Source organism: Argentina anserina, chromosome 4 (genome assembly GCF_933775445.1).
Source record: "Argentina anserina chromosome 4, drPotAnse1.1, whole genome shotgun sequence".
NCBI lineage: Eukaryota > Viridiplantae > Streptophyta > Magnoliopsida > Rosales > Rosaceae > Argentina > Argentina anserina.
In genome coordinates this window covers 704,110-718,954 of record NC_065875.1, presented here as the reverse complement: position 1 = coordinate 718,954, position 14,845 = coordinate 704,110, and the positions used below count along the sequence as shown (strand labels likewise).

Genomic DNA, 14,845 nt, shown 5'->3' with positions numbered 1-14,845 from the left:
ATGTTTCCTACTGGAGTTGCCGGATGAATGTGAAAATATTCTTTTCTAGATACACATTCACTTTACGTATTTCAAAACAAATTGAACAAGAGCATGCACATTGCTACATGGCCATAAGTCTCTTTTTTCCTTTGTTCAAACGTAAGTCGTACGGAATATGTTCATCAATCATTTCCCAAAACATGCGTGTTTATGAATTAAAATCCATATATGCATAAACTCTCTCTAATTTGAGAGTTTCGGTCATAGCATGTATATATGTATATATATATATACAGTCCTTATTCAGAGTAAAGCTTCACTCTGAAATTTCAGAGTGAAGTTCCAATTTTAGCACACTTTTCGGTCAAATTTTTTCAGCATAAGCGATTCAATATTTAGGTATACTATTCAAGATCATCTTTACAAAATTTCATCCAATTTGACAATGATTTGAGCTTTCAAAATTGAGATTTACACGAACGGTTCACGTTGAACAATTTTAATTAATTCATTCATTTAATCTAATTTTAATACCTTAACGATGTCCGAATTAGATGAAATTTTGTAGAGATGATCTTGAATAGCATACCTAAATATTGAATCGCTTATGGTGAAAAAATTTGACCGAAAAGTGTGTCAAAATTGGAACTTCACTCTGAAATTTCAAAGTGAAGCTTCACTCTAGATAGGAACTGTATATATATATATGTATATATATCATTTGGATTTTTCATATGGTCATATTTATACTATTAATAACTCAAACACAGTTTGTCAACCAAAATGGATGTAAAATTACATTACGACCTTTATACCATATATTAGTTTCAAATTGTCTTAAATATTGGAATGACATTTTAGTAAATGAAAATTTATCAGTAAATATAAAAGAAGTTGGTAGTTACCCACTACTCCATTAACTTCTCATCTATCTATAAGAGCATCTCTAACAGCTCCTCTAAAATCCAAATAATCTCTATTATAAAGAAAAAAATATAAATTTTTAACTCTAACATGTGAACCCCTGAATTTTTTTTTGTCATTTTCCAATATATAGAACACGCTAACTTACATTTTTTTTCGTGAAATCATATTTGTAGTTTAATATTTTTGTTATGCCACACGTCGACACGAGCCGGAGAATATTCGCATAATATTTTTCCAACGTTCGGTATATTTTCTATGAATTCCTAAAGTTTTATTTGGGTTTTGAATTTGGGCCTGAGAGAAGCCCAAGCTATTTCAGCCCAGGCCCACTTTTCTTCTCTCCCTCTCTTTTTTATTTCTTCTCTTCTTCTTTTCTGGCTCTCGGGGGGGGGGGGGGGGGGGGGTTCTCCCTTCTCTCTTGGAAACACAGAGAGCACCGTCGTTCTTTACCTCTCTCTCATCTTCAAAACCTTGTTCTTGCATGTGAAATTTAAGCAACACTCTAAGGAGATCAAGTTGGGAGCAGTCGACGCCGACGGAGCGGTTTGGCGAGATTTCGAGCTCCGGCGAGCTTCCCTCTCTTCTTGTTGGTAAGTTTGGCTTTTAATCTTCAAACCCAACTCAATTTCTTCCTCGATCTCCCGAATTAGAACCTAATCGGAGATTTTTCTATTTTCCCAGTGCCTCCGTTGCATCTCCTCCATCGACCTCGTCCTCCGAAGAAATCTCCAGTTCTCCAGACGAGTTTGAGGAATAATCGAAGCTTCTGGGTAGTGGTAGACCAACGAGGGGCCTGGGAGAACCCGCAACAGCTCGGAATCGCAACAGTTTCGATCGGATTCATTCCGATGTTTTGTAGAGGTATCAAACGAGTTCTAATTTCCTTCATTTTGGTATTGTTGTGATCGTAATGTTGTTTCGATTTGTTTGGTATGGTTGCATGTCGAATTTAGTTGAGTATAGGCTTAGATCTTCGCCGAAAACATTGATCGAAGGAAGAGGGGTTAAAAATCCTAGTTTTTACTGTTACCTTGTTACTGTTTTACCATAGAGTGAAATTACTAGGATACCCGTATTGACTTTTAGTATTTACGATCATACCCCTGACATATTTACTTTGCTGAAATTACCATTATATTGTTTACATTTACCTCTTTTCAGATTTACCATTTTATTATTTCGATAAATCTTTAGTTAACATTTTACCTTTAGGTTTCTCGATTTACATCGGATTAAGGAAAATTAGTAACTTTTCGCTAAACGTAATTTTCACTTTACGGTTAAACGTTAAATTCGATTTCCTCCCGGATCGGAGATTGAAGAACTCTTAAACGTGAGATTTAATGCAGGATAATAAATTAAACATTTTCATCTTTATCGGTAATTCGCGTCTTAAATCTAAGGTATGAATATCTATAAAATAAATTCACACTCACCTTTGGAAAAATCAACCGATCATCCCGAGACCTTGACTCGAATGGTCAAAATTGGTCAACCGTCGATAATTTGTTAAATAAACTATAAGCACAATAAACCTTACTCCCATTTTCCGTTATTCGTTGAGCTATGAGACGAACTCGAGGGACGTGATTCTACACAGAGCATGAGGAGCGAGATCTAGAGCACGGACTTCGGCAATGCTATCTCAGGTAAGGGGTGAGCTGCCCATTAGGGTAAGCCGTTACATTTCCGAGTTAGTGATATTTTTAATTGTGTAATGCACAACTTGATTTAATTTATTTCCTCATTGTCGTATTTATCATTATTCATGCGGTTCTTTAGTCGACGTCTCAGGCACTTTACTCGAGTTAGATAGTAAATTTATCGAGATACTTTATAAACGGTGAATCTAGTCTACGTCTAGACACCCCGCTCGAGACTAGATAATATAGTTATTAATTTAATATTTATTTATGAGTGGTACAATGACTCATAATCAACTAGTAGATAGTACTCGGTTCACCCGGTTAGGTGAGCTGTGGCACCTGTCAGTAGGGATTAGAAACTATATTTATTCACATACGATATTTATCTATATAATATATCGGTGATTCCGTTGTCCTAATGTCCGGTACCATACTGTATTATCGGTGAATCCGTTGTCCTGAAATCCGACACCGTGTCTTTTCTATTAGTGGTGATCTTGTTTCATAATGTCCGGCACCATACTGTATTATCGGTGATTCCGTTATCCTGATATCCGGCACCGTGTCTTATCTAGTAGTGGTGATCCCGTTGTCCTAATGTTCGGCACCATACTGTATTATCGATGATTATGTTGTCCTGATATCCGACACCGTGTCTTATTTAGTATTGGTGATTCGGTTGTCCTGATGTCCAACATCGTATAATTTATCGTGAGTGGTACCGTTGTCCTAATTTCCAGTTCCGTGACTCGTGAATGGGTAGTACTAGATGCATAGTTCACCCGAAGGTGAGCCGAGGTCCCAATTACCAGGGATGTCGATAATCATGTGGTTTTCTTTGTTACATCATCCGACTGTGGTGTTAGCTCCATTTTGCGCATATGGATATCTTCCTACCTATCAATAACCAAAGGTCGTTTTGGTTATTTCTTCACTCCATTTTCTCACTTCCTACTTGAGCGCTCATTTATATGTTCCTACATTTAAGCATTGCACCCTTATCTTATTTTCTTTCGTTTGGTAAGGTATCGGCCTTACTGTGATCTTACTTCATAGTGTTTCAGCTTTCCGATCTTCGAGTTGGATTCAGTTGACGCATTTGACGTACTCTAGTATATCTCGTCTTCTGACCTGGTCATTTACCTTCTTATCAGACCGAGTGGGCCGGTGAGACTTAGACATATTCTTTGTTTGATGTTTGAGTCTTACATTGCTACCTTCCGCATTTGTTATTTGTGTATATTTCATTTGCTACTCATGCCTTATTGCCATTTTGTTCTTATTTTTATCATTAGCCTTGTAGTTTCGAGTTAATAGGTAGTCGACACGTCGGTCTTGATGTGTCAATTGCTTATTAATTCGGGGCTATGGTGAATATTGTTGCATCCCGGTCCTTGAAATGGTCTCTGGGTGTAACACAACAACTCCTCTAAATCATCCTCTATAATAGAGAAAGTGGGAAGAGAGAAACAAAATTTCTAGATTTGTAAAATTTTCAAAATCTCTATAATTTTCAAAACAATCTCTAAACTTAATTTCTTACAAAAAAAAAATCACTCTCCATCCTAAAAAAATAAATGATTTATCATTCCTTCTCTGGTCTATCTTGATATAAATTATGGCACTATTCAATTTGATTTTCATATAATTATACACATTTGCATTTAATTTATACAATAAAATATATGAACTGTTGAAGTTGAGGCATGTTTTTTAGAGATTTGGTGTTTTCATCTTCTATAATAAAAAATTTTAAAATGAGTTGTTGAACATGCTCTGACCACTATATAACTCATGGTTGTTATTAATTATAGAAAGAATGTGGGTTATATGTTCCGCATACTAGATGGGGTGTGTATTCCTAATTTATCTACCCTTGGTCGTCTTTATGAGGATGTGTGGTATATGTTAAGCACTCTTCCTAACTGGAAATTGCTTCATGTTCGTAGGAAGGGGCAATCATGTTGCTCATACCCTACCTACGTCGTCGTAATTCCTCGACTTATTCCAATCTGACCTGAAGCCCTTTCTCTCTTCTCCCTTTGTGTCAATTTGCTTAGACTAATCTTTGATCAATATGGGAATCAAAATACCAGAGTTCATGAAGAGAGGTGGCGACGTAGAGGCCCAAAATGGCCAACTTTACCCTAATCAGATGGAGACGCCTCAGCTCCGCTGGGCCTTCATCCGCAAGGTTTACAGCATCATCTGCTTCCAACTGGCTCTCACCGCCGCAGTCGCCATCGTCGTCGTCACCATCGAGGACATTCCCAGATTCTTTAGAACCATGCCTGGATTTGGAACCCTAATAGCCATCATTATCCTTACCATAGCCAGTAGGTTATTCATGTCACATATTTTTCATGATTTCCATCACCAACAATTTGTAGACCAATTTCTTGATCTTTTGATTGTGTTTCTTGGTGCAGTTCTTATTTCGTTGTGGTGGTTGCACAACAAGCATCCTTGGAATTATGTGCTGCTCGTTTTGTTTACCATTTTTGAGGCGATCACGATCGGGCTATGTTGTTCATATAGAAATGGTAAACGAGTTTCGGTTCACTTGTCAAAATCATTGATTCTAGCTAGTTATGTGTGTGAATAGATAATTAAGTTGCCGATTTGGTTTGTGGTTTTGATAGTTGAAAATGCGACGACCTTGTTAGTAATGGTAATAAGTATAATTGTCACTATTAATCCTCAAATTCCTCCTTGTAATTACATGGAGGAAGAGATGGAGATCATAAGCAAGTTCACAAGCTGTCAACAATAAACACCTATATGGATATCCAGTTTGTCTTCTTAATTTTTCATAGTAAGGAAAGAAAGTGAATATTTTTCATTTTTCAAAGTCTTTATTATACACCTTATATGAATGCAGTCTTTGACATGGATTATCTTGTAGTAAACCATGCAATTTGGAATTGTGGAGTGATTGTTTAAGTTTGTCGGTAACAGGGAAGATCGTTATGCTGGCCCTGATTCTGACGGCGACGGTGGTTATTGGCCTAACTGCATACACATTCTGGGCAGTCAAAAGAGGAGCGGACTTCAACTTCCTTGGGCCATTTTTATTTGCTGCAGGTCTCATGCTGTTCACTTTTGCCATCATTCAGGTGATTACTCCAGTAGCATCTTTGTTAGAAGCACATTCTGATCTTGAATGCTCAAATACTCGAGCAATTGAACGTACGTAATAATCGAAAAAGCACATATTAATCGGTGATATGCTCTCACAACACACATATGCCCTCCCTAGCTTCCATTTTTGTTGAGGCATTAAGCTACTAAGCATGTTCATATGTTTTGCGGCTTTCCTTCAAAGTGCTCGATGAGCTACCTTAAACTGCAAGCTTCAGCACCATGACTGCATTCTTGATTGCGGCATTTTAAACTCGTTTCTTTAGATTTATCTTTAGCTCCATCAGCTCTTGACTAATCGAATCGTCTGTCTAATATCGTGTTCTTAATGTATGCCATCAACAACAGTTCATCATACCCATGGGGCCATTTTGGAAGTGTGCACTTGCAGCCTTATCAGCGATTCTGGCCTGTGCGTACATTGTATACGACACAGACAACATCATCAAGCGCCTGAGCTACGATGAGTACATCCTGGGTGCTGTCTCCATATATACTGATATTGTCATGCTTTTCGTTTCTCTTCTACGTTTGCTCGGTTAATGACTTGACTTCAATTGCAGAGTAGTAATAGTATCAGTTATTAGTTTAAAGTGATTTCCAGAGTAAAGCACAACTGCTGTAACATCTTGGTTGGCCTAATTAAACAATGGCAGTATGCAGTCATTTTTGCTATAATAGCTTACTTGAGTTATATCAATTGCATTCAGTTTAATCTACCATCGCCAATTTCCACCACTCTAGGATTAGCTTTACTTGTGAATATATGAGATATGAATTAGAATCAGAATACGTACGTTAGTTGAAAACTTCTGGTTTGTAGTAACAAGAACTTTGTCGTATCCTTTGATTTCTTTCTTTATGCTGAAACAAGGATTCAAATTTTGGCGAGTACTGAAATATGGAGAATCCGAAAATTGAAAATTTCAATGGAAATTTTGGGAAAATTTCTATTTTAAAAAATAATTAAGTACATTGATGGAAATTTATATAAAAACATGAAAATTTTGAATGAAACTTTGAGAAATGTTTATTTGATCAATTATCTATTATATGTCATAAAAATTATTATATAACTATTAGTTTATAGTGAGTTATAGTAATTTGAGGTGAAATAATCGTCGAATATTATTAAAAATTTATTTTATATATATAGTCTATATCCAGAGTGAAGCTTCACTCTGAAATTACAGAGTGAAGTTCCAATTTTGGCACATTTTGGGGTCAAATTTTTTCACTATAAGCGATTCAATATTTAAGTATGGTATTCAAGATCATCTCTATAAAGTTTCATCCAATTTGACAATGGTTTAAGTTTTCAAAATTGAGATTTACATGAACGGTTCACGTTGAACAATTTTAATTCATTCATTGATTTAATCTAATTTCAATACCTTAACGATATCCGAATTAGATAAAATTTTGTATAGATGATCTTGAATAGCATACCTCAATATTGAATCGCTTATGGTGAAAAAAATTGACCGAAAAGTGTGCCAAAATTGGAACTTCACTCTGTAATTTCAGAGTGAAGCTTCATTCTGGATAGAGACTGTATATATATATATATATATATTTACCCAAATGGAGGCTAGCTTATCACACCTTATTTATATATAATATATTAAACTTGAAATTACATTAGTAATTTAGAACCACATAAAGGATCTATGAGGTACAAAATTTTCACTATTTTCATAATGTTTTTAGTAAAATCTTGAGTTCATTATGAAGAATAGTCATTAAATGATACTTTTCCTTTCTAATTTTGCATATACTGACTTATATGCCAACCATAGTGGTCGTGGGTGATTGACTCTGGGTTGTGTGGTACTGGTAGTTCCCGTTTAGATCAAGTATTTCTCGACTTTGACCATAACCATAGCTTTGTGAAGATTGTGCATCAGATTATGTCCATATGTTTTCACTTGATTGCATCTCATTAGAGAATAAATATGGTGGACAATGCATGTTAAATTTTCCCCATAAGGATAAGATCCATCATTGCTTCCTCTTAGACCAAAAGGGTTTCATTCTCCTCAACAACTAGTTCGGTTTTATTTCAATTTTAGGTGAATGTTGAGACATAAAATGCAATATATAATAAAAAGCCATATATAACAATAAATTGATGTAATAGAGTTGACTATAATTTTGTGTTTGCAAAATGATGTAGTAGTAGACTAGAAGAGACACATACATCATCATTTTGCTCAAATGATGCTTCTGTATGCAAACCACTATTGAATTAGAAATAGAAAATGGAGGGTAACAGGCAAAAAACACCACTCCATCTGCTCTGTTCAGGCATCATATATAGTTCTATACAACTGGTTAGGTCTCATCATTTAGCCCGCGGATCCGAAAAGCCCGCAAAGGACCGCAAGCCCGACGAGCTTTTACCCGGCCCGGCCCGTGAAAAAGTCTGCAAAAGCCCGCTTCCATGGGTAGAGGGCCGGGCTTAAATTAGATGAGTGAAACCCGGCCCGGCCCGCCAAAAGCCCGTCAAATAATAAAATATAATACATACATATTTTATTAGGTTTAGAATAAAACTATTACATTATGAAGCAACTATATGAAGAAAACTTCTCGGGATTGATCAACACCAGTCGATATAATCGGTATATATATTTAGTGACCCTGTAAAAATTTCATCCAATTCGGAACTCGTTTGACCGTCGGAATTTTCGGTAAACCGAAAACAACACTAATATGTCATAAGGGAAGACCCATTACCTAAATGCGAACACCGAAAGTCGTTTGCATATCTGAAATCGCCTAAATTTTGTCACCGATTGCGTGCGGTCGTACCAAGGAAACTCATTTTGCAAAGCCCCAGTCAATGAGGATTTTAATATGTCAAAACGCCTTTTTTTTTGTTTACCGTAGGTACAGACGGTCAAACAATATCCAAAACGGACGAAATTTTTACGGGTTCCCTAAATATATATACCGATCACATCTACTGGTGTCGATCGACCATATTTCGAACAGGAGTTACTGATCACCAAAGCGTCCACTAATGTATCATAACCTTTATATTAGGTTTATACTAAAACTATTGCATTATGAAGCGACTATATGAAAGAAACTTGTCGGGATCGATCTACTCCATCCGATGTGATTGGTATATATATTTAGTGACCCTGTAAAAATTTCATCCAATTCGGACTTCGTTTAACCGTCGGAATTTTCGGTAAATCGAAAACACCACTAATATGCCCTAAGGGATGACCTATTATAAACATGTGAATGCCGAAATTCGTTTGCATATATGAAATCACCTAATTTTTGTTACCTACCGTGCGCGGTCGAATTCAAAAAATCTATTTGGCAAAGCCCTGGTCAATGGGGTTTAAATATGTCAAAACGATTCTTTTTTAGTTGACCGTTTGTACGAACGGTCAAATCATGTCCAAACGGACGAAAATTTTACGGGTACCCTAAATATATATACCAATCACATCTACTGGTGTCGATCGACCATATTTTGACTTGGAATTGTCAATCGCCGAAGTGTCCACTAATGTATTATAACATTTATATTAGGTTTATAATAAAACTATCACATTATGAACGACTATACGAAGGAAACTTCTTGGAATCGATCGACACCATCCGATGTGATCAGTATATATATTTAATGATCATTTTAAAATTTCATCCAATTCGGACCTTGTTTGGCCGTCGGAATTTCCGGTAAACCAAAAACAACACTAATATGTCCTAAGGGGGAACCAATTACCAAGATGCAAATGCGGAAAGTTGTTTACATATTTAAAATCACCTAATTTTTGTCACCGATCGTGCGTGGTCGCAACGAGAAAAACTATTTGGCAAAGCCCCGGTCAATGGGGTTTTACTATGTGAAAACGCCTCTTTTTTTTGTTGACCGAAAATTCCGACGGTTAAACGAAGTTTGAATTGGATGAAATGTTTACATAGTCCCTAAATATATATATCGATCACATCTATTGGTGTCGATTGACAATATTTCGAAACTAGAATTTATTTGTGACTTTTTTTAGAATGTGTTATAATAATTTTTTTATTGTTTCAAACCCTTAAATTAGAGTATTATATTTTTTTCTAATACAAGCCCGTAATGCCCGACCCGTAAAAACCTGCAAGACCCGCTTTAAGTGGGCGGGTTGGATCTTTGTTTTTATGAAAATACCCGACCCGGTCCGGCCCGCCACTTATTTAAATTTATTAAAATCTGGCCCGGACCCGTCAGTCATGGCCGGACCGGGCTGAACCCGGCCCGTTGACGACCCCTATAATCAGCACTAAGCGACTCTATCTATGTGCACTAAAAAGAATGAAACCAATGCTGTTGCTATCATGGAAAGCAGCTAGCATTCTTGTGAAGTATAATTCTTCCGGCGCAGGATCTTGATAAATCTAAGACTTATAATACCCAGGTTTAAGGCCAGACAATCATCTTTTTTAACCACTAGTTTGATCAAGCACATTCTCTGACGACCAGCCTCTTATTCCTCTTTTAGCCAATTAATTAAATATCAAGCTCTCCAACAATCCACTTAATCCAAACAAATTTACTTAATATAGTGCAAGGATTGCTAAGCGACCAAGACAATCATAGATGGATCCACAGCATCTTATAAACCTCAAACAAAGTCCAAAACCTCAGTAGGGTCAAAAGCCAAAAACCCCACAAGAATAAACAAAACCACAAATGAGGACAATGTCTTTATCTTCAATCTTGTTCTTTACTCAAACTGAGATTCTTTTCCATTTGTTTTTTGACTGCCTTCAGTCCAAGAGACTCCTTTTCTTTCCACCAATAATGCCTTAAACAAAGGACTATATTCACATGGTGCTGCTTCCTCTCTCAATCTCATTCCAAATTTCCAATCACTTTCATTTGCACCAAAGAAAAACCATAGAGGGGGAGTCCAAAATATATATACTCCATCCATATTACAAAAGAAGACCAATTTGGATAGTTTATACCTTTCATTTAGCCCTTTTTACAATAATAAGCACTGCCAAAATACCAAAAACATTCAACAGAACACTACTAATACACTACTTCTATTCAAACTCTATGCCTACTGTTCTTCTTTTCTGCAGCAATGGAGATCAGCCTTGAGACTCCCTGAGTCCAGGTATCGTACTCTCTCTGGCTCCGGCATTCAAACTCCACGACCCCACGCATAACTGTCTTCAGACCAAAGTAACGCCGGTGCTCCCCGCCCTCGAGAAGGTGGCGACCCGGCCAGGCGGGCATATCTCTAATCACCTCCAGCACCACATCTGCAAAAATCAAAAGGGGATGGAATTAAAGATGAATCCTTTTGATCTGATAGTGCTACTGATAAGCTAGCTTTTGCAAATCCCAAGATATATACAAGCAGACCCCGACACCTCCATTTTGCTCATCAAATTATTAGCCAAAGACAAAAGCAATTCTCTTACTCTTTTTCTTTTTGGTTATGGTCCCAGCAGCATGCCTGCTCTTCATCTTCAGCATTACCTGCACAAAAAGAAGCTCCAATCTAAATAAAGAGAACACAAAAAGAAAAAAGAGAGACTAGATCCAATTCTTTCATCATACTACTCTTCTTTTTGGCTCAGTATCTTTTGATCCCATCAGGTTCACATTCATGACCATAAAAGTTGTATTGATGCCCAAATTATTGATTCAATTAATGTTAAAAGAACACCTATTAATCACTGATATGTGAGGAGCTTTACCTGACTGCTCCTGTTGATATAAACAGAAACAATTTTCCAATGAAGATCTCCTGCATTAATTACAACAACGACAATACAATTAGTACTAAGTAGCTTCACACTACAGTGATTTAAGAACAATGTAAAGTAATCAAATCTCCAATAGTTGCATACTCATTCTAGTTCACGTGAATTCATTCCAAAAGAAAGCATTTTCTTCAACAACAAGAACAACAAAGTTAGTGCACACTATCTTTAACATTATGTAATTCAAAGACAACCTAGAGTAAAGGTTAGCATCGTTTTAGTTCATCAAAATGACCAATTTTTTTTCAACTTTCAAACCAGAGATGCATGCTCGTACATAAATTTTAGTGAAGAAAAGTTACTGCCTGCAATATACCTTTGCGGGTGCGCTTCAGGAGCTCACAACCTTTAGCAAGTAATTCTCTGTTGCAAATGCCTAGAAAATTCTCTTCAGGAACCAGTTCGCCACTGAAGCTACTGTTAGAATCACCATTACTACCACCATTTCCAGCTACACCAACCCCTTTTTCGACAGGAATAACGGCCGCAATGTTCCAGACTTCCTTCAATGCCCTGGCCTTCAATGTTGCCGCACCACGCAACGCTGCAATCCAACACAACAACCATCAAATGCCATTAGAATCATTCTATGAGACAAAAATTTCCACTTTACTATTATACCGAACAACACAGATCAAAATCAGCAATCTTCACCTGTAGCAGCAGCAGCGGTCAGCGTCATGATATCCCCGGCAGACCTGACATTCACAGCAGAGCTCACAACAGAGTGAAGGTGCTCCCTCTCAGCACCCATAGCCTCAGCCGCCTCCACACACTGAGCAGCTACCAACGTGGCGGCAGACGCCACTGCCATATCAGTCTTAGCCATCTGCTCATCTTTCCCAGACCCGGAAGTAGCCGCCGTGGCGGCAGCAATAGCGGCAATAGCAGAAGCCACCCCGGCAACAGAAACAGCAGCATGGAGCTGTGCATTATGAGCCCTCGCCTCCTCTTTCTTCTTCTCCCTCCTATCCTTCAACCACCTCCCCACCGTCTTTCCCCCCGCAGCCACCGTAACGCCGCCGTTCGCGGCGGCCCTGTATTGATTATTGAGGTGGTGGTTGCTGGAGCGACAGTACTGAATAGAAAAAAATAGCAAAAATCATTCAGAGTCATCATGAATTGATTGAAAGAACCCAAATTGGTTATGACAAGATAAAATCAAAACCACCATAATAGAGACTGGAGTGTGTAACATGAATAGTGTAGTAATCACACACCCACTTCTGGTAATGGGGGTCCATAACCCTATATTACCCCAACCAGAGTAACACCAAGAACTCGGGTCTACAAGTAGATATGGTAGGTTAATAAATTTTTTTGAAACAGATTTTGGTGTCATCTCCAGGCCGTGCGGGTCGGAAGTTGTAACTGAGCCGGGGGGGGAGGGGAGCAATAGGACTACTGGAAGAAGATAAAAGAAGAACAGAGATGAAGACCAGAAGAGTGGTAGTTAAGTAAATAAGAACAAAACCCAACACTGGTTCTGTAATTAAAAAACATTAAAGCTTACAATTTTGATTTGATCAGGTAAAATCTAATTACATTGAGAACAGGGACAAGAGGAATTGATATGATAGGGGCGTTGGTTAATGGGAAAGCTAGGGACTATGTTCGACCGGTTCTGAGTTAGCGTCAGTCTTTCCCATTTTTCGTGCTTTAAACCTAGAACACACAACTGTCCTTGTCTTATAGCCGTGTTCGTGTGACATTCCGGCCACCGTGCACGGTGGTTTCCGGTAAAAAAAGACAGGAAGTTAATGAACTCGTATATGATCATGAAACTATTGAAACACACCTTGATGTCGTCGTTGTCGGAAGGAGAGACCGGTGGGCTGTCGGTTAGAGGGCCGCTGCTGTGAGAGAGCCTGCCTGAAGTTCTGGGAGACACCTCCTGCTGTAGAAGATAGCAAAACAAAAGTTGGGAGTTAATGGTAATTATGAGTAGAACAAGACCCAGAAAAGGAAGGTTGACATTGAAGTGGGTTATTGTTGTCAACAAGAACTAAGAGAAGCACATAAGAACCCAACGGAGCTTAAGATACAGACACAAGAGAAAGTCCAAATTAGAAGTCACTTAGAGATCAAAACAAACAAAGAGAAAAACAAAAGAAGAGAAAGAGAAGACACAGCAAGAAATCGCAATCAGATTAAACAAAACAGAAGCCAAATAACACGAAACTGAGAAATCCACAACGTTGTCTCCACTCTGTTACAGTTCTATGCTCTCTTCTTTCTTAGAACTTACCGACTGTGACATGATACGCTCCATGACGAGCTGGGAAGTCTCGGAGGAAGCGAAGGAAAATGGGTTGCCGGAGACGGCGGCGGCGGGGTCGTCCAGCTCGCCGGCGAAGTCCTCGGGGATAGGGGTGGTGTCGGAGTTGAGGTTGAGCTTGGAGAGTGGGCCAGAGGGAGGAGGGGCGACGGCTTTGGAGACTTCGAGGGCGGAGACGCTCCAGGAGCGGGAGAGGAACTCCATCGGCTCGTGGGGAGTCTCCGGGGGGCGGAAGAGGGAGGAGTGGGCCGGGTCGGGTCGCCACTGTTCTGTCATGGGGTTGAGAGAGAGAGCGAGAGAGAGAGAGAGAGTGAGTGGGTGGTTTTAATGGAAAGAGAGTGAGTAAGTGAGCTATAAAAGGAGGAGAGTTCTTTGCCTAAAAATGGGAAGGTCGTGGCTTCTTTTTTTTTTGGTCAATAAGGTCGTGGCTTTATACGGAGGGAAGCACATAGCTGCCGTATTATGCCAATTTTAACTGTTTTCTTTTTCACTAAATTATAGCTCTGTAAAAACAAAAACGAAGAAGATATTTACTTGTAGGTTTGGTGATCAAGTATAAAAGATTGGGATTATGCATAAAATTCATAATTTGAGAATTACCTAAGCTTTTGGTGTGACCTTTTGAAGAGATGAGTAACAAACATAGTTTTATTTAGTTAACAAAAGTTAAACCTTATAAGATTTAAAGTTGTGATCTGAATTATCATCATCGGTACTGAATTTTCAATTGATCTTAGAATTATTAGAACTCGTATCGATTAATTTCTTGTCTGATGGTATATTAGAGAATTGGTAACTTCAATTAAGAAGTTATGTTAAGCTATTTCCATCTGAGCGACTCTTGGTATAGGTGGCCCATTAGTGGATCATGTTTATACTGTCTTATCCCACCTGTGATTTATTTTACAGGTGTGGACTTGTTTGATTAAAAAAGAAATCCAAAATTATATGAAGTTCTTTTTTGTATAAAGAGGAGAATAAGTAACAAGTGAAAAACTATTTGGGTGGCTAAATTAATATCACGGAAAGAATGAATGATTCAATATAAAGCTACTAAGAAATAAGAATGCATATGCTCGCA

At 38.0% G+C, this 14,845-nt stretch overlaps 2 protein-coding genes across 3 annotated transcripts; one reads left to right on the top strand and one right to left on the bottom strand.

Annotated features, from left to right (window-relative positions):
* Positions 1–1,326: 1,326 nt before the first annotated feature.
* LOC126791691 (protein LIFEGUARD 2-like) lies at positions 1,327–6,390 on the top strand. Its single transcript, XM_050518155.1, has 6 exons — positions 1,327–1,499; positions 1,591–1,770; positions 4,652–4,891; positions 4,985–5,098; positions 5,514–5,671; positions 6,045–6,390. Exons 2-6 carry the CDS (start codon positions 1,758–1,760, stop codon positions 6,237–6,239), a joined length of 720 nt encoding a protein of 239 aa, XP_050374112.1. The 5' UTR covers positions 1,327–1,499; positions 1,591–1,757; the 3' UTR covers positions 6,240–6,390.
* A 4,173-nt stretch (positions 6,391–10,563) lies between these two features.
* On the bottom strand, positions 10,564–14,074 carry LOC126790287 (VAN3-binding protein-like). 2 transcript variants are annotated; one of them, XM_050516474.1, is made up of 7 exons: positions 13,735–14,074; positions 13,285–13,383; positions 12,141–12,564; positions 11,803–12,030; positions 11,421–11,470; positions 11,142–11,199; positions 10,564–10,979 (listed from the first exon to the last, which is right to left on the bottom strand). In XM_050516474.1, the coding sequence occupies exons 1-7, from the start codon at positions 14,038–14,040 to the stop codon at positions 10,762–10,764; spliced, it is 1,383 nt and encodes a 460-aa protein (XP_050372431.1). In that variant the 5' UTR covers positions 14,041–14,074; the 3' UTR covers positions 10,564–10,761. The 2 variants fall into 2 exon arrangements, with proteins under 2 accessions (XP_050372431.1, XP_050372432.1); XM_050516475.1 differs by having other exon boundaries at positions 13,285–13,380.
* Between the last annotated feature and the right edge of the window lie 771 nt (positions 14,075–14,845).

Coding starts and splice junctions, on each gene's coding strand:
- LOC126791691 (XM_050518155.1), top strand. Junction 4,892..4,984: donor CATTATCCTTACCATAGCCA/GTAGGTTATTCA, acceptor TTCTTGGTGCAG/TTCTTATTTCGTTGTGGTGG. Junction 5,672..6,044: donor TCACTTTTGCCATCATTCAG/GTGATTACTCCA, acceptor CATCAACAACAG/TTCATCATACCCATGGGGCC.
- LOC126790287 (XM_050516474.1), bottom strand. CDS start 14,040: ATGACAGAACAGTGGCGACCCGACCCGGCCCACTCCTCCCTCTTCCGC. Junction 13,384..13,734: donor AGCGTATCATGTCACAGTCG/GTAAGTTCTAAG, acceptor TATCTTCTACAG/CAGGAGGTGTCTCCCAGAAC. Junction 11,471..11,802: donor CCTGAAGCGCACCCGCAAAG/GTATATTGCAGG, acceptor TAATTAATGCAG/GAGATCTTCATTGGAAAATT.